The sequence below is a fragment of the Streptopelia decaocto genome, assembly GCF_964273445.1.
Source record: "Streptopelia decaocto genome assembly, chromosome: 16".
NCBI classification, from domain to species: domain Eukaryota; kingdom Metazoa; phylum Chordata; class Aves; order Columbiformes; family Columbidae; genus Streptopelia; species Streptopelia decaocto.
The window spans coordinates 4917033-4936752 of record NC_138671.1 but is presented as its reverse complement, the minus strand read 5'-3'; the positions used below and the strand labels follow the sequence as shown (position 1 = coordinate 4936752).

General features: G+C 48.8%; 1 protein-coding gene across 2 annotated transcripts; it reads left to right on the top strand.

The window, feature by feature from the left end:
- Nucleotides 1-5227: 5227 nt before the first annotated feature.
- SLC16A5 (solute carrier family 16 member 5) lies at nt 5228-16326 on the top strand. 2 transcript variants are annotated; one of them, XM_082066819.1, is made up of 4 exons: nt 5228-6733; nt 10616-10759; nt 11777-12624; nt 14159-16326. In XM_082066819.1, the coding sequence occupies exons 1-4, from the start codon at nt 6567-6569 to the stop codon at nt 14398-14400; spliced, it is 1401 nt and encodes a 466-aa protein (XP_081922945.1). In that variant the 5' UTR covers nt 5228-6566; the 3' UTR covers nt 14401-16326. The 2 variants fall into 2 exon arrangements, with proteins under 2 accessions (XP_081922945.1, XP_081922944.1); XM_082066818.1 differs by having other exon boundaries at nt 11758-12624.
- Nucleotides 16327-19720: the final 3394 nt, after the last annotated feature.

Sequence of the window (19720 nt, the reverse complement as noted above, 5' to 3'; positions counted from 1 at the left end):
TTGCCAGGTGCTTGGGAAGAAGATGAGTAACAGAACATCACTGAGATTTTCCAATAGCCGCAACATCACTAAGCGGCGCACACACACAAGCTGCGGCAGAGGGACTTAAAACCCTTTTATCAGCCTTTTTTTTTTTTGCATTGCATTGCAAAGGGAATAACGGGGACAGTCCCACATCCCTGCTCTGGAAGGAAAGGTTCAGGCTCCTGCCAGGGCTGAGCCCGCGTGGCCACCGCGCCATGTCCGGGGGCCACCCAGCTCCCCAGGGCTGGGCCACCTCGCCACAAAGCTCCCATTAGTCACCCAGCCTGCAGCTCGGCTTTTCTCTGCCAGGTTTACCTGGAGCACAAATCATTTGTTTTTCTGGCCTGCCCGCTCACGTCTGCGCACAAAGAGGAAACCCAGATTGACTTTAAAGAAGGAAAGGGCTTTAGCAGCATCGAGGCATCGCTCAGCATCCGACTGCTTGGCCTGGGGCTCCAGCACAAAGCGGTGGAAACTGCTGCTGCGTTCCTTGTCTCCACACACATCTGGGAGGGTAAAACCCAGATGTCTGGACACAACCATAAGTACGTCTTGCACAACACCTACGCTCCTCCGCTCTGCCTCAGGCGGTCACGTAAAGACGAAGGTCAGTTCGTCACTTACCCACCCACGCTCACCCAGAACAAAGTAATCAAGCCAGATCTACTTGCATCCAGAAAGCCTGCAGATATTTTCACCCCAGCTTACTAACTTGTTTGGGAAACAAGGACCTTCGCCATGTCCTTCCACCTAGATCTGGTTTTGGAGCAGTCGCTGAAAGTTTAACCCAAGTTTTATACAGGCAAATTGTCCCCGTGTGGCCTCTGCATTCCAGGGCTGGAGAAACATGTTGGTTTCTCCAAACCAGAGTAAGGGAGGAGCAGCAATTGCCTAGCAATTGCCTTCAGATTGTGGTATAGCAGATGAGCAAAGGCACCGATATTTGACCCTCGGGCAATATTCCCTATTAGAGGCCTCTATCCCCGCCAGGGGTTCCCCAGACTCCAACAGTTGGGAGCCTGAAGCAAAACCATCATCAGTCTGAAGTGTGAGGAGTCCTCAAGTTCCACGTGTCTTACACAGCTCCTCGGCGAGCTGAGAGCTCAGCTGGTCCGTACGTGACCATGAATATCATTGGGACATTGGGAGAGGTGAGCACCTTCCAGCCGGGGGTCAGCTCAGGACAGGCTGGGCAGCAGGTCCCACAGCACGGCCAGGAAAACACACACCAGTGATCACAATTAATTCAAATGACAGTGGCTAAAAATGAGGAAAACTGTTTCTGGGCAACCAAGCAAAGAGCCAGGCCCTTAACCCAGGCACTGAGTTCAACATGTCTCAGAAAAGCAGGCAGATTAGTCGCTAAAAGGCTAGGAAATAGCTAACAGTCAACCTCATCCTAATATTGCAGTGGGTTTTCATCTAAAATTTGAATGCAGAGAAACATGCAACAAGAAGGGGATGGTCATACTTGCCAAACCAAAGGGGTTTTGCCCATGATATAAAGTCTCAAGGCCACATTCTGCTGTTTGCACACGCACCCCTGACAACACAACCGCAATGCACACAGCGACCTGCGCTTCCCCGTGGGGTGAGGAGCCTTTCCTATTGCAGGGACCCCAAGGCTGATCCCTCTGCGTGGGCAGGAAGAGCCCCTGTGTCGGCACTAAGGCGCTGGATCTCCTCTCCCACCCTGCTGTGACTTCCAGACATCACCTGCACCTTCCTTGGAGCACCCGTCCTTGCACAGGAGACCCGAGCAGGACCTGGCTGGGATGGCAGAGCACCTGCTGAGAGCAGCACGGCCAAACCTGCTGCTCTGGGCCGGTTGGAGCCCAAAAACCCACTGGTTTCCTAAAAAACCCACACTCCACAAGTCTGGCTGCACACCTTCAATCCCTCACAACCACCTCCAAGGATGCAGCAGGAAAACACTTCTCTTGATCCTTCTCCTGCTAAATTTCTTATTCCTCGTTAATAAAAGCTAAGGTAAATGATAATTAAGAGCTTAATAGACAGGATTTGTTAGAGTGAAACCCCCCCCCCCACCCAACCAGTGCTCAGGGTCCCCAGATGTCGACCCATGGGCTGCAGCAGGATCAGACTCGCACCCACAGCCTGTTGCCCCATACTCATCTACCAGTGAGAGTTTTGATGTAGCTAATGATAAGGTAACTCAATTCCTTCCAAAGCCCCACTTTTCAGGACCCACCACCCTCGTCACCTTCACAAAATGCAGGAAATGGATAGAAGAAAAACACCAGCAGCTCCCAGACACCCTCGACAACCTCAGCCAGGGCAAAGAGCAGGGACAAGCCACATCTTGCTGGATTCCTGTGAACTGCTGGGAGCTGCCGGGGCACATCCTGGCGCCCGCTGCCTCCTCACCCCCGTTTCCCACCCCGTGTTATCCCCAGTACTGGCTGATGGTCATTAAACCTGGTCCCCAAAGTGGGATTTCTCACCTGGTGCTACTGCCACGTTATTGGTGATTAACGAGCCAAGCGGATCCAAAGTCAACCTAGGAGAGCAGAAAACAGTGGCGAGACATTAAAAACCAAGCTAGGCAAGGAGCCAGGCTTAAATGCAGCTGGGGAACAAACAGGGTGGAGGGGGTGTGGGAGGAGGCTCCAGATGAGGCTGGTTAGGCTAATTAAGACTGATTAGCACAGGCAGGACCCTGCTGCCCTTTGCAGGGGGAGGCTGTGGGAGTGATGCTATGGGAACTGCTTGGAAAACTCATGTTAAACCAACTCTTACCCCCATCCTCAGCACAGTCCTGTGTTCTCAGCGCCAGCAGAGCTGGTCCGTAGGGGTTTTGCAAGGGTTGTTCAGTCTCAGGCCAGGAATCCCTTTTCAGGTGCTCTGAGAGCTCAGATTCCACCAGGTCTGTCTGGGTTCAAGGGAAGGATCAGAGCAGGAGATTAATTTGGGACTGAAATAGCTCCCTGCCCTGAACCACTGTGCGATCCCACAGCTGAAATGGCACTTAGTTTCCTTCACTTTTAAAAAAATCAAAGCAAAACCATCAAACCCCCAAAACAAACAACCATCCCCTGACTTCCTCTGCACGATTCAATCTGTCAGACGATTTGCTGATGTGGATCTCTGGAACAAATCCAACCAGTCTTTCGCAAAAGCCATTTGCAGGTCCTAAGGCATTTGCACTTTTGTTACCAGGCGCGTGGTCTGTCCCAAATCTGTTGCTGAGGCTCCTGAGCTCAGCCTGGCTTACAGACCCCTAAGTGTCCCCACCCAGGACACGGGCAACCGGGGGACTCGCAGCCCCCTCTGCCGTGCCCCAGGCGCCCTCCTGTCCCTTAAGGGCTGCAAGTGGTTGCTGACAGGGGACATCCCGCAGACACGAGCCCGTAGCGTTGGTCCAGGCTGCACCACTTGGGCCAACAATTTAATCGGAGCTAGATCTGGATTCTCTGCTGTCAGCTTACCGGGTGACCTTGCAAAAGTCAGCAGGGGTATAACACAGCCTACCTGGAGAGGACAGCAAAGCCAGCCAAGATCTCGGGATGAAAAGGTATTTAAAAAGTCACTTATAAAGGTATTTACCAAGAGAAGTGCTTGGCTTTCCTACCCCCAACAGACACAGAGTGACTCAAAAGAAAAACAGCTTGGTTTGCAGTAAACATCTCCCTTCTGTGCACGCAGCCTGTTTTACACGTCCATAAAAAGCGTGTCCAGCACACACCAGTGCCGGGCTGGGGCGGCAGGAGGGAGGATGCTGCAGCAGGATGCAGAGACCTGACATCCCATGAACAAGAAACTTCCTTCTTCATTTCCACTCCTGCTCGCAGGCCACAGGCATCACCCGGGCGCTCAACATCCCTCCAAGCCCCATTGCTGGGGCAGCGGTTCTGCAGGCTAAATATCCAGCTGTTCCTAGGAGGTGAGCTACAGAAACACCCTGTGTATCTCGGAATAAAGGGCTGCCTGCCCTTGCAGGGAGCAGCCTCATCCAGCAGCTGCTCGTCCCACTTCACGGCTGGGGGAAACTGAGGCACAGAAAAAGCCGTGAGAATCAGTGTGTGAGCACTCCTGGTTTTGCTGCTACAAAAAACTACCAGGGCTGCTCCGTCACAGCTGGGGAATCCAAGAAGGCTGGAATGCTGGTGTCTTGGGGGCTGCTGGAACGAGAAGACGCAATATTCAGACCTGAACAAAGGATAATTAGCTCATTGGGGCAGACAGTGACTGGCAGAGAGCAGCTGGAAAGAAACCCTGAAACCAGCAGCTTGTTCCCCTTTGTCCCACCCAGGGCACCCGGCAGCGGGAAGCGCCTCTGCACAGGCTGACCTGCTCCCGACAAAAGCCACTGTCTGCAGGTGTGGCTGTTGCAGTGAACTTCAGTCCCGTTCCCAACACCGTCACGAGAGACCATCACGTGTATGTGAAATCTGCCCATGCTCCACCAATGTCCCTGGTCACTTGTGTTCGCTGCTCGACACCAGGTCACCTGAGCACATTGAGCACAAAAGCCGTGGCACCATCCATCCCGTCTGGTTACCACGGGAAGGTTTCTTTTTTCTTTTTAGTGAGGTTTTTGCTCTGCTTTTGCTGTTCGGTGCAGCCAGCGCTGGAACAAACTCGTTCTGTTACCTTCGGGCAGGTAGGAGGTGGCGAGGAACTGTGTGCTGCTTGGTAGAACATCTCCAGGTCCTCACAGCGACAGTGCCCGGGGTACGAGGTGTCCTGCAGACAGAGGGTGGATGAGGGTCCTCCCTGGAGAGCAGGGACATGGGGACATCACTGAATCACAGCATCACAGGGTGTCAGGGGTTGGAAGGGAAAGCTCATCCAGTGCAAAGCCCCCATGGAGCAGGAACACCCAGATGAGGTTACACAGAAGGTGTCCAGGCGGGTTGGAATGTCTGCACAGAAGGAGACTCCACAACCCCCTGGGCAGCCTGGGCCAGGCTCTGCCACCCTCACCGGGAAGAAGTTTCTTCTCATATTTAAGTGGAACCTCCTGTGTTCCAGTTTGTACCCATTACCCCTTATCCTATCATTGGTTGTCACTGAGAAGAGAAACGTGAGATGTGAGAGGAGCCAGAAATCTGCCGCTGGACAAACCCCAGCACTGGCCGGGCTGGGACCGGTGGGGAGCTGTGCTCCTGCCTCTTTTTGCAGGTTTGCTGTTGCCGGGGAGAGGTTTTTAGGCTGTCGCCCAGCTAATTCACACCAGGGAGACAAGCACTTGAATTAGCTGCATTATCTGTGCCCAGCTGAAGTGGACAAAGCACCAAAGCGTGCTGAGCATCCCCGCCACAATTTGCGTCTCAGAGCCCCTTCCCACGGGCCCCCTCTGCTCCCGGCCTTTTTTTTTTCCCTCTTATTTTTTTGCGTGTGTGTTTTGGCGGCGATCCAGCCGGCACAAGAGCCCTGTTTACAGGAGTGATGCTGAGGTTAATGTTGCAAAAGACTTCATCAAAGCTTTTAGTCGCTGCCGCAGCAGCAGCGTCTCACCGGGGGCCGGGCTGCGCGCAGGGACGAGCCGCCGCAGCCCCGCGCTCGCTGCCCTTTGTTCGGCCGGTTCCGCTCTCAGTCCAGGCTCGGAACTCACTTTCTGAGAGTGCCGCCATGGCGAATTGAAATAACGAGCGAGATCTAACTATGATTCATTTTTAAAGCTGCACACGAAACTCCGTTGTAGCTACTGTTCTAGGGAAAAAAGCACCACTATTTGAGTGTTAAATAAATACTGCATTGCGCAGTGACCTCAGGGGAACTTTTTTGAGCTCATCCGGCTGCCAAAAATATTTTTTCAAAATGCATGTTTATTCACGTGGAGAGGACGGGAAATGCTGTCGCTGTATGTTTCATGCTGCCGGTCTCAAAGAAACCGAAACTGGGATGTCTCGGAAGAAGCTCTAGATCTAAACAGAGGTAAAGCAAAAGCCTCTCTGCGATCACCAGATCCTACTTAATTAACAGCTTTAACAGCGCTTTTTCAGCACCAGCACTTTGTAGGTAGGTGCAGTTTTCCTACCAGGTTCACGCCGAGCTCTGCTGCAATGTGCAAGCTCTATGTGTTTCTATTTTTCTTGGCATTTGCAGCGTTTATTCTTTTCAGCACTAGGGCTGAGTGACCTTAGCAATTGCCAGCAAGGGGACTCCATCTGATGAAAGCAGGTGAAAGGGAAAACACGGGCGGGAACTCGGTAAAGCCAAGTCATACCTCGGAGGAGGTGTGGTCCTGTTCCCTACCTGGCCGCGGTCACAGCACTTGTGAAATATAAAAGGGGGAAAGGCTGTTGTTTCTCAAGCAATCTGTTGCCAAGGATCCCGCAGCGAGAAGGAAGGGAGGTGCTGGAAGAAATGCAGAGCAAGAACTCTGGAGTGTCAGCTGCGAAAGGTGCCTCTGAGCCTCGGGAACAGCGTCAGCTCTTCTCCAAAGGTGCCCTGGCTGGGGTGACGGTTGCGTGGTAGCTGCGCTCCCTTCCTCAGCAGGCTTAGGAGGAGAACGAAGCCACCATGTCCCCAAGAGGAGCAGCCGGACATGGAGCTGCCAAGCCCCAGGACCAGGGATGGGCTTGGATGGTCCTGCTGGCCACCGTGCTGCTGCAGGGGATGACACTGGGCTACCCCCCCTGCATCGGGGTCTTCTTCACCGACCTCCAGCGCGAGTTCCAGGCCAGCAACAGCGAGACGTCGTGGTTCCCGTCCATCATGGTGGCCGTGCTGCACGGAGGTGGTAAGTGACGCCGCAGGGAATGTCCCCCACCACCTCCTGTGGTTGTGTCGCTGATGAGGGGCCGTGACGAGGGCACTTTTGGCATTTCGTTAAGGCAGGTGGTGGAAGGGACTGGGAGGTCTGAGCAGACTGGCTGGATCAGCAGTGCAGAGCATAGAATAATTTTGGTTGGGAGAGAACCTTAAGATCATCAAGTCCAACCATAACCTCACTCTAGAACTAAACCATGTCCTTAAGAACCTCATCTACCTGTCTATTAAACCCCTCCAGGGATGGTGGCTCCACCACTTCCCTGGGGTTCCAGCATCTCCAAGCCACTTGGGTCACACAGTCCAAAGCTGAGTGTCCACAGATATCACGCTCCCTTTTGCCACAACCAAGAGACAGCCAAGCCCCCTGGTCAAAGCAGGTGAATCCCTTTCTCTGCCCAACTTCTCCAGACCAGCAAAAACTTAAACCAGAGCATCTCTTTCAATAGGCTGGCAGGTAGCGCTGAAGCTCAGGTGCTTTCTTGATTCATCTTCTGTCCATGAGAGCGCATCTCGTTCCGTGTGCCACATGACAACCGTGTTCTTCACAGCTGAAAAGATGGCAAAAGCCAAACTCCTTGAGGCTGCGAGCTGGGGCAGAGCGTTAAAAGCAAGTCCTTGGTGGTGGTACAGAGCGCGCACCCAAGCGGGCATTGGGGTGGACATGAGCACAGCTGGATTAATGCTGAACGTGGGTCAGGCGGCACCTCCAGGAGACAGGAGATGGAAGGAGGGTTGCGCTTTACAGGTAGCGGAGAGAATCACTGGTTTACCCCCCAAAGAAAAAGTGGGAGCTGCACAGGACAGGGTCCCCAGATGGATATTTCCACAGCAGCTCAAGGGCTTCCCAATAAGCAGCCCTGGCGTCGCTGCTGACCCCTCCACGTCCAACCCCTGGGTTATTTGATAAACAGACAACCCAGAACCCACCAGGCAAAAGAAGCAAAGCATCCAGTGACACCGTGTGTTTGGGCTGCTCCCCGAGTTCACACCTGCCCCTTCCAAAAAAAAAAAAAAAGTAAATAAAGCAAAGGCCTGAGTTATGCTGATGTGAAGGCTGTGGCAGGTTCCATCCCCTGGCTGACGGCCACCAGGCATGGGAGAGAAGAGTTTGCACCTTAGCAGAAGCAGTTTGGTCCAGAATTGCAAGGTGTGGATGGAGAGAGAGACCTCGGGGGAAGTAACGAGGGGAGGAATTATCACTGCAGCTCCGCAGAAATGAGGCAGTATCCTTGGGGCTTGGAATTTGGAAGCGGGAAGGAGCCAGGCGGGACCTGCTGGCTCTGCGACATGGTCTCAGGAGCAGCTCAGTCCCAACACGTCCAGGAAGGACAAGCCTGGCAGTACCCGCGAGAAAATACTAATTATCCTATCTTGAATGAAGTAATTGTTTCGTAGGAGGCTGAGAACCACAGTAAAAGGTAATATAAAGACAGCCAATAAACAAATCCAAAAGTTATAAATTAGGCAAGGAAAGAATAGCCTCGTTAATTATATTCACTAACAGAATACATCAGGGCATAAGCAGCGAATTAACAAGAGAGTTGTTAATTTGCCTGCCAGTTAGATCTCCTATTGCTACAGTAGAGGAGCACTTGTAACATGGACATAAATCAGAAAAAGAAACAAAAGGAAACAAAAACCCACCTCCCTCTCAGGCCAAGCATATATGGCTTTTGCTGCAACTTCTGATCTCCTTTGCCACGGGCCAAGTTCTCTTTGATTCGGGTTCTCCAGTTACATCCCTCACCTCCGCGCTTAAGCCCTTTCCAACACTGCGTTCTGCTGTATCACCTGTGCCTCTTAAACGTGCTGCTCTGTTTTTTCTCTCTTTTCTTTTTAATTCTGAGGAGCTGAAGGGGAAAAATATATATATATATATATATATATTGCTAACCAGGAGCGGGGATGGAGCGAGCAGCCCGTGCTCAGAGCGGTGCTGGGCAGGAGAGGCGATGGCAGCTCCGCGGGGCGAAGGGAAGGGCACAGTGCAAACAAGAGCTCATAGCTCGTTAAGCCAAACATATCTCATTACCCACACTGTGCTCCCAGGTAAAAGCGATTAACGATTATTTCATTATAAGAATCACTCAAGAATTCTCGGGATCCCGTGGCCGTCTCCAAGATGGGAAATGCAAAAGTTCAGGCTCTTACAGGTTCTTGCTCCAAATATTTTTGCAAAGGCAAGCGAGAAATAATATTTGAAACCTAGAAAGCAAGCTAACAGGAACAAATAATTAAAAACCCTTACAATTTTTAGAGCTAATCTCATCATTTTGGAGTGTTCGATTCATGACTTCTGGCTACTCAAGTTGGTTAAACAGAAGTACCATCCTTAATGTTTTCAGCAGGAGGAAAATAAACCAGTTGCCAGCTTGCTGGACACTTTTTCAAAGGCCAGTTGGAGTCTGAGGTGAAAATCTCCCAAGCAGATCAAAATACAGACAGCTGCAGTCTGGATTTTAATAATGTTCCACTGTTCACTTGACTGTCTGGATTTTATTTCAAACCCAGGCATTGATTTAGGTCACAAAAAAGCCACGGGTTATTTTTCCCTACACTGATTGACTCCCGATCCTGAACCTTACAGTCATTTTGCATTTGTTTGTATCACCTTGAGTGTTCAGAGAGGATAGCAAATAAAAAACCTGGAAAATGTTGAGGAACCTCAGAGGAATGAGAAAAGAAACGGCACGTTCCCATCCTGCCAGGGTGTGCAGGGAGAAGCGCGTTTCCCACCGATGGTCTGCAGGTCCGAACTCATCTTTTCCTACCCCAAAAAGAAGGATGCTACATGGCATTAAAAACTGATAATTTAATTCATCAAATACACCAAAAGTCTATGAAAATCAAAGAATTAACTGACCTTAAATACACTCCTCTGCACCTATTCCTTGCATTTTCTGATGAAACAACATAACTCTTTCCCAGTAAAGCCGTGCCAGCAATGTATGTACACAAAAAACCCAGGTTATGTACACAATACAATCCAGGATTTTGTCCATCAGAAGCACCCGAGTCTCTCTCCCGTTTGTCCCGGGGCTGTGCGGGTGGGAACTGGGACGTGCTCGTGTCCATGGGTCCCCTTGGAAGTGGACACAGATAAACCCACCCGGCCCTGCAGGACAGACACGTGCAGAGAGCTGTGCTGACAAGAACATATTGCTATTTTCCAGGGAATACAACATTCAGCAGCAGCAGGACTCCACAAACTGCACCTTGGATGCTGCTCCCCGCCGCTGAGATTGCTTCCCATGCAGCCACTTTCAAATAATCCTCCCTAGCAACGTCTGTTTTTCTCCCATTCTTGATATATTTCAGAGTCAATCTGCCTTCTCCTGCAAGGTGTTTCACCCAGGTAGCAGGAAAGCAAGGGCAGTTTAGGAGATTTTGCAGCAGAATATTTGAAAAACACAGTATAATAACAGCAGAAATACACAAACAGGAATATCACCCCGCTTAGCATCTCTTCTTTAGAGGCATAGGAATACAAGTACTCTGCTTTTTCAAATCATTACCAGAATTTATATCGTGTGAGAACAGAACTAGGCTTGAAGGTCCTACTTCCATTTAATTTCCAAGAGTTTTGACTAAAATCCATCGCCGAGAAGCTCAGGAATCCTACTCGATGGCCAAGATCCAGGCAGATCACAGGAGTCTCAGCCAACAAGCTGACTGTGCACTTGGGGCCATCTCAGAATGCATTATCTATTCCTGGCTTCCCTCCTGCATCGAGCTGCTGGGACAATCCTCCGCGTCTCCAGACTAAATCATTTGATAACTGCAGCAGTCCAGCAGGTATAACGTATTGTTTTCCTCCCTAACCGCTTCCCTTTGGCTTCTTTGCCTGCAGGGCCCCTCTGCAGCATCTTGGTGAAGCGCTTTGGCTGCCGGTTCGCGGTGATGCTGGGGGGGCTGCTCAGCGGCGTGGGGATGGTGTCCAGCTCCTTCTGCAGGTCCATCGGCCAGCTCTACCTGACAGCCGGATTCATCACCGGTACGTACGGAAAAACAGCAGGGAAAACAGCTGCTGTGCTGGACTTGAGAGGTGGGAAATGGCGAGAGCCCCAACTAAGCACTCACGTTTTTCCATTCATCTGTGAAACGGGATAAATTAAAAGCCCCAGAGCGCAGCAGGAATCCTGTAGCAGATGGACTTGCCCTTCCCAGCCCTTTAACACACACCTCATCCCGCCGAGCTCACTGGAAAGTGTTTCTCTCTGGAAAAAGCGACGGGTCTCCAGGGGGCGAAATGGAGAGCAAGGATGTCTGGTCTTTTTAGTATCTTCTCGGCCTTTTGTCTCTGAATAAGGGAGCTGGGTTTTTTTCAATCTTGGAATGTAATGTGTTGGCACAACATCCTTCTTGAGTTCCCTGGGCTTGTATTTCACCACTCCCAATCTGGGCAAACGTGGAGATATCTTTTTTCTAACAAAAGAACTTGTTCGTTTTGAACAGAAGTAACAGATGGGAACTTTTCCTTTCCAAATATTTATCCTGTGTGACTGTTGTTCAACTCCTGCTCTTTAATTAACTTCTCCAGCCAGCTTACTTTGGGACCAGTCCTGTTGGATCTTGCAAGCTGAAACTGCGTCCACTGCATAGAGAGAAAAACAATAAGTAATTTCCTGAGCCTTGATGAGAGTGTCAGGAGAACAGCACAGCTTGCTGCATGCGGTATATAATAAAAAAACAAGTTTTTAATGAACAATTCCATAACAGCTGTAGAAATGGCAGCAAGCCCCAGACAACGGTCAGCTTAGATCAGTATATATAGTATAGCAAACAAATCAAGTAGTTTAATTTATGCACAACATCCTTGTGTGGGGTTTACGATTATTATTTCCTTGGGGTTGTACAGCCTGGCAGGTGAGGAGATGCCTCAGTAGCAGGTGAAGTCACCTGTGGGTACACCCTGGATTTGGGCTCTTTTCCCCCTTTACGACAACGCAAAGGGATCACGCGCTGTCATTTTCTCTTTTTCCTCACCTTTAGGTCTGGGCTTGTGTTTCAGCTTCCAGGCAGGAGTGACCGTGCTGGGCTACTACTTTGTGCGGTGGCGGACACTGGCCAACGCCATCGCATCCATGGGCGTCTCTCTGGGGTTCACGCTGTGGCCGCTGCTTTCTCAGTACTTGCTGGATGAGATGGGCTGGAGGAACACGTTCCTGATCTTCGGAGGAATCCTGTTGAACTGTTGTGTTTGTGGAGCCATCATGAGACCGGTCCAGCTTGCGTCAGGGGCACCACCACAGTCACCCAAGCCTGCAGAGGAGCCGGGGAGAACAGCAGAAGGGGCACAACTGTCCAACGGAGCATCTTCTCCCCACCCCGAGCTCCGGCAGCAGAGCAGAATGACCATGTGCTTCCAGATGCTGCAAAAGTACTTGGCTTTTGACATCTTCTGCCAAAACAAAGGTTACAGGATTTACACTGTTGGAGTGACCTGGATGATGATGGGGTTTGCGTTACCCCACATCTACCTCGTGCCTTACGCCATCCAGAACGGAGTGGAGGAACGCAGGGCAGCCCTCCTCATCTCCATCATTGGGTTCATCAACATCTTCATCCGACCTTTGACAGGGCTGCTTTCAGGACACAGCATCTTCACCGGGAGACGCATCTACCTGTTCAGCCTGGCCGTGCTCCTCTGCGGGCTGAGCAACTTCATTTGCGTCATTTCGGCCGAGTTCAGCGTCCTCATCGTCTACTGCATCATACTCAGCATCGCCATGAGCGGCATCGGGGCGCTGCTCTTCCAGGTGCTGATGGACGTGGTGGAGATGGACAGGTTCTCAAGTGCTCTAGGGCTCTTCACCATCCTGGAGAGCATCACCCTCCTCATCGGAGCCCCGCTCACAGGTAACAGAAGCTATTAAAGCAGGCTGGGGAAAAAATAAATCGGTTGTGTAGCCACTGGTGACAACTATTTGGGAGCATAAAGAAATGAGGGAGTTTCCAAACCCACGGAGACAGGTGAGTTATGCAAAGGGAGCAATAAAAAAGGGAAAGTTGGAAAGGAACAATCAGCCCCTTCCCACAGCTGAAGGAGGGTCATTTCTGCAGCTGTCCGAGTGTCACCGCAGCAGCGGGTGACAAAGTGACCCACTTGGCAGGCAGCTCTGGTAGGCGCGGGAGCGAGGAGAGCTTTGTTCCTGCAAGTGGCAAAGACACAGAGAGGAATTACTGTGGTAGGATCTTGCTGCCTATGAACCATTTCACTGCTTTGCTAGTTTGCTTTGTTTTCTCTATGGAGTCTCAAGGAATTGCAAACATCCCATTAGACAAATTAACTGTAATCAGGATTATTACCAGCTCTACATTATTCAAAATCTTTATAGTAAAAGCTTCTGCTCACTCTTCTTTCTGAGTTCTAGAGCGTATTCACTTTTCTCTGGAGACAAGCAAGGAGCTAGTTATAGCCCCCAGTGAAATAAATTATTCACAGATTTCACAGCTCGCTGCAAATGCCACTAAGTGGCCTGTCCGAGACGCACCTGCTCCTGCAGCACCGCACAACGTCTGTTCTAAGAATGGGATGACAACACGCCCCGTATTTCATGGTATTCCCTGGCATTAGTGCGTGAGTCACTTTTCTCAAAGTGCAAAAAACAGTCTTGTCTTGCCCAACTGACAGGAGTGGCCGATGGGTGAAACAACGTTCAGTACAATCAGCTCCACTTCTATTTGTAGTCCTAAAATCCGCTAAAGAAAAGTACACTACGAAAAGAAACATCCCTGGTCTTTACTGAAGAATACGAGCAAACAAACATCATTCTGCTATTACCACATAAATAAGCAGCCTATAGAGAAGGTATCATATATTTGGCCTGAGTATTGCCTTTCCATCTCTAACATTAGTGTTAAATTACTTGTTTGATATGCCATGTTTTATATTGAGGCAACTTAGTCATAACGCTCGCTGCGCTGTGTGTTTTCCTCTCCCTGATTACACACTATTAGAGGCAGGTTTTCAGTTTAGAGAGGCGAACATGTTGCTTTTTGAGAGATTTCTCTATTTATTTGTTCTGTTTTCTAGTCTGGGGTGTAACGAGGTCACTAATTTCAAAATCCATTGACGGGCAGTGGCACGGGGGGTTCTGCCAAGTAAACAGAATGAATCAGCACATTGGGAAAAAGTTACAATTTCCTTTCTTTCCTGATTTTTCTGTTTATTGAGAAATACTTTATACAGAAGCAGAAACATCACCTGAGCGGTGACTACAGAAAAAAACAACCCCTAGAATCTAGAGAAGAGAACTTACCTCATCTGTGAATGCTTATCTTTTGTATATGGCAGTTTGCTGAATGATTTAGGTTCAACATTTATGTAAATATCACCCATTTGCTGTTAGTGTGCATGTTCCCTTCGACTAAGCTGTGGCTTCTACTTCAGGTCTCCTGGTGGACATCACCAGCGATTTCCACTACGTCTTCTACACCTCCAGTTTCTTCCTGATATCAGCTGCATTGTTCATGGGGCTCAGCTTCTGCACCCTGCAAAAAAAACCCAAATCGAAAGACGCTCCCAAAGTACCTTTGGATAATCCCTCCAAATGCCAATACAATGAAATACCAACGGAACCACGGGCTGAGCGTCAATCCCCTCCAGCAGTCGTGTACGTCACGAGCATATGAGAAGAAAGAAAAGCAGCACAAAAAGAGGAACAGGAACAATTAGGTACAAACTGCACAAGGGCCAGCGCTGATAGCAGAAGAGAAAACAAGCATCTGCTTTCTAAAACTGGTGTCAGCGCCGCATTTCCACTCCGTGGGGCTGTGCCAGACTCCACAGGAGTGATCCAGACCTTAGGCTGAGCCCAGAGCCCAACACCAGCCAAAGAGCCGGAGTAAGAGAACCAACTGCGCTTTCCCAAAGCAAACCAGGGAACAACAGCCATGGAACCAGCACCAAGAGACAAAACCTCTGTCGGTTCCATCGGGTTAACTCGGTGACTTTAAGAAATCACTGGAATTTCACGTGCACATTTTGGTTGGTAGCACTGGACATATTAATGGCCATGCACAACAGTAATTCTTCCACAATTCTGCCTCGTCTGAACATGTGATTTTGGTGCAGATTTGTATGAAGTCTCCTGGTCGCTTCCCATGTTGGGGGTTGCAAGACAAACACTTTCCACAGGAAGTGTGCTATTATTTTCCACCTCTCTAAATATTATTTGGAGGCTGCTGCGTGTAGAACTCAGCCGAGTCTCTAGTAAGATCAAATATTTTCTCCTACAAGGCATATGCATATATATATATGTACGTATGTATGTATGCATGTATGAGTTCTTCATGCCAAGGACATTTTCAAAACCTCAAAGGTTCAACTCCAAAGCATCAAAAAGAAAATAACATAATCAAATTTTAGAGTGCCTCCTTTGTATAACTAGTGATATCTCAAGTGCTTCTTGATATATCACAAAACAGGATTCATGGCTTGTGTAAATTCTTTCCAGCATTAACTGGGAAACACTTTCTTTTCTTGGGGGTTTTGGGTGGGCAGGGAAGGTGTTACTAGACCTGAAAGTAACTGTATGCAGCCCTATACAGGGTCAAATTCAAAGTTCCCCCTTGTGTAAATGAATTTAGCTCTTTAGTCTTAGATTCTCAGACTTACACTGGCATTCTCATTACGGAGAAGTTTGCACAGGCACAACTTACAAATAAATAAGTGGGGAAAAAAATACACAGAGAAGAGTTGATGTTATTGACTCATATCTGTAGAGCCGCGACTGTAAGTGGCTTTTCTTGCTGCACTCCGGGAGTCGCACTTGCAGGTACTGAGAGCTGCAGCCACCTCCAGCACCAGCTCCGGCCGCAAAGCGCTTATGTGCTGTATTGCTGCTGATCTGAGGGAAGCAGAGACTCACAACGCGCTGGAGATGGAGAAGAAGCACAAAACAGGAGCGAAATGGAAGCAGCGACATTACCCCGCTCAGCCGCAGCGCTTATCTTGAGAACCGTTGCATCCAATTCCTGGCTACAAAACCACAGTTTTCGTTAGTTGTGGGTTCCCCGCACAAAACAAACCAAGAAACCCAAACTTGGTGAAACTACCAGAAAACTTCATGTCTTCAGAGACAATGATGGCTTCGCAGCGGGTCTGACGTGGAGCAGCCCCTCGGAGGGCTCCTGCTCCCACCCCTCGGCAGGGTCTGTATCCCTGTATTTCAGTGCTGCTCCAAGATTACAGAACCAGTCGCGTCTGCATTTCCTCATCAAACATATAGTTAAATAAGATGGCTACGGGGAGGCATACATATCTAATCTCTCATCACAGATGTTTATTAACCTGTGCAATGCTTACATGGTCCATAACTACGAAGCAAACAGGGACTGGTGCTTCTCAGCTTTCTGAAACAATGACTGCTGTGTGCTCCTAGGAAAAAGAGGCGGCTTTCCCCCTCTCCAAAAAGAAAAAAAGGACAAGGGATCAATCCCCAAACCTCTCTTAGGTGTTGCAAATAAACCAGCTAAGCAGCTGAACAAATTGCCATTTTGTTTTCTGTGTGTAATTCTTACATTTTAAATGTCGTTCACCTTTCTACATTCCTTTCTTCCAGGAATCCTGGAAGAAATCCTGTCCCAAATCCTCCCACCGATACAAACATCCAGGGCAAAACAGGCAACATATGGTGTAAGCTACAACCCGTCAGAATTTACCACTGTTCTTTGATAGTCCCAGGCTCAACACCGGGACTCACATGCAGAGGCGGAGAGACGTTTGTGCGAAGAAAAACAATGAATTCACAAATCCATTGTTTTCAATGTTTCTCATCTTGTTGACTAAAACCTTCCTAGCAGCCTTACAGAATCTAAACTGCCCAAAAACGGCGTTATCTCCCCCGTTCCTTTCCACAGACCCTTCAGAAGTGACCCACGAGGCTGGAAAGAAATGTCAGAGGGAGGAGAGGTAACATTTTAGGCTGTGTTTCCACAGGGAATTAAGATGTCTGAGCCCCCGTAATAGCAAAAACTACCCCCCGTTCCTATTCCACAGCCTTCCTATCTCTCTCTCAACCTGAACTCCAAGTTGCCTTGAGCTTGGTAAAGCCCAGCTGAAGGGACTGTGCGTACCAAGCCTGCTACAGCGTAATAAATAACACTCAGTCCTTAAGAATCTTGAGGCGCAGAAGAAAAATAAAGCAATAAAAGTTCTTTTAATTAGCTTAAGGTCATCGCATTACACAAGGCGACCACAGCTTAATTACCACCACCCCTTCCCCCATGAAGCAGGTTTTTTTAACACCTACAGACAGTAACTTAACCCTGGCTCTAACTGTGCACAAACACCAACACCTCAGCCAGGCTACAAACCTCTGAGAAGGAGCAGAGCAAGTAAAAAATGCCAGAAATCAGTGCTCATCACTCCCCTCATCCCCACTTGGCCCTTCGTGCTCCCTTTATCATTCAAAGTGTCATTAACCTCGCAAGATAAGCATTTTTGCAACAAGCACCTTTCCTTACTGCAACGGAACATTCACCAGGAAGTTCACGCTGAAATATTGCAAGATCGTCATCCTTAAAAAAAAAAAATAGCCTTAGATACCCTGCCAATGTAATTCTTGGAAAAGTTTAATAAAAACCTGAAGAAAGGTCACAGTAAACTTCTACAATCCCAAACACCTCAGAAGTGCAAAATCACTTAAAATAAGAGCTTGGCGTTCTGTTTGCAGGCCTGGCAAGGTCTACAAGGAAACAAAGGTAACTACTAGAGAGGAAAATTCACGGAATTCTCACTTTGGCGTGATATCAATGCCACCAGACCGGCCCCTGGAGCTGCGAATACCCCGGCTGGACCAGCCCATTCTGTGGTAACTGTTCTGGCAACCAGCAAGTGCTTGGAGCATTCAGATAATTAAACAATACAGCAAACAGTGGGTGAGTAAACAGCCTAAGAGGGTTACATACCCCAGGCAACTCTGCCTCCTGCCAAGGGATCTGGACGATCAGGACAAGCTCACCACATTAAGCCAGCTCAAAACAGGTCATGTAGGCAGCGCTGGCACGGTCTGCAACTGTAGAAAACCTCTGAGGAGCGCACAACCTGAGGGTGACTGTGAGCAAACTGCTCCAGCGGGCAGCTCCAACACGGCAAATTCAGTGTGAGATGTTTTGCACATCTCTCAACCAGCTGCGGTTAAACTCGAGGCAAGACGAGCGCTGGAAGGGGCACGGAGGACACGTCCAGGGGTTTCTCCTGGTGACACTGGACGGTGTGACCTGCAGATGAAGCTCGGCCAGCAGACACCAGCCGCTCCAAACACCGCGCCGGGGGACAAAGGTCTTTCTGTGCATGCAAAATTACACCGACTGACCACAGACCTAGTGCTTACAAGTAGAAGCAATCACATTTTTCTTCTTTAAATACTGTTCTTCAGCCCTATTTAGTCAATCCCAACATCCTTAATCGCCTGTCTCTGCATTGACTAGCTCTGTTTGCTTCCTCCCATTAGTCACTGACTTTCTGTGTAATGACAGATGTGGCTTTAGTGTGTCAACACTCACCACTCACAAAGGCGCACGTTAAAAGAGATTTGTTAATACACACTCTAATAACAAACATTCTACTATAGAAGAGGCCCGTAGCACCTTCATTGATCATTTTCATACTCATTTTCATTCACGCATATACACACTGTCTCCACCTGATAATTATGATACGAGATGCACTTGCTACCACAGTTGCTTACACTTTGATACCAGGTAGAAATAAATAAATACCTCCACTTCCACACTCCATCCTCCCACACCACCGCAACATTAAAAGATTTAGCATCACAGTATTCGGTGCAGCTTCTTTGCTCATCCTGCTGTTTAATGTGGTCACGGGCAGATATTTCACTACACCCAGCTGTGCGGTAGGAGAGACCCTGATTCCCCCCCAAAAAAGACAGAGTCTTATATTAATTTTTGCTCCAAAACGTATGACTTTTTTACATGTATAGCTGCCTGGACACTATTTAAATTGATTTTTTAAATGAACTGCAAGTAGGGCTTATTTTTTGAGTTGGGCTTATACTTCAAGCAATCTGAAAAATCATGTTAAGGCTTATTTTTGAGGTAGGGCTTATTTTCGGGGAAACGGGATTATCAGCCCAACACTTGTCACTGATGTCCTGGGCAGATTGGTCCACGTTCAACTTGCTTTATACGAAAATCAGATGCATTTGTGATAATACAAATGGCAACACCAGTTCACAACCTGTTCCCCAATCTATAGAATTTATGTGTATTTAATTGCTTCAATAAAAGCAACACAAATTTCTGCAGAGTTCACCCGCAGTTTAGGAGGTTTATGGACATTTACCTTATACATTTACCTGACGTGAACCACATTTGAAGCCACTTGCAGCACTTTTAACCACAATGGTTTCACTGGAACCGCTCTGGTCCGGAATCTGTAATTGCTCAGCTTTGTTCTTAGGCCATTGTACAATCTGGGTGGAATTACCTGTTTGTTGATTCCTTCCTCCTTGGCTTCTCTTCCCCCACAGGTAATTTATCTTACCTTATGTGCATTGTCCCCTCGTTTTATCTTTTCCCTCAGCTTCTAAACCTTTTGCCGTTTTACAAAATGTAAAGAAAATATCTTTTTCCGTTGTCCTTTAGCCCATGAGTTGCAATCCCATATAAATATTAAATCTTTATACCCTCCAGTGTCTCTCCCTAGCGCCCCAAATTGAGCAGGAAAAAAAGCACAGGTACACGAAGATTTTTGTGAATAAAAGACTTGCTCTGACAAGGAGCTAAGCATTTGAACGCCAAAGCTTTGCCACACACCAAAACACAGCCCGGAGCACATCACTTATTTATTTAGCTATCATTTATTTAATTGGTAACAGGTTACACGGCCCACAGGGAAGGACACCGGACACCCGGAGCCGCCGCCATCCCACGCCCACAAGATGGCGGCCACCACCCCTTCCCGCCGCCACTCCCACAAGATGGC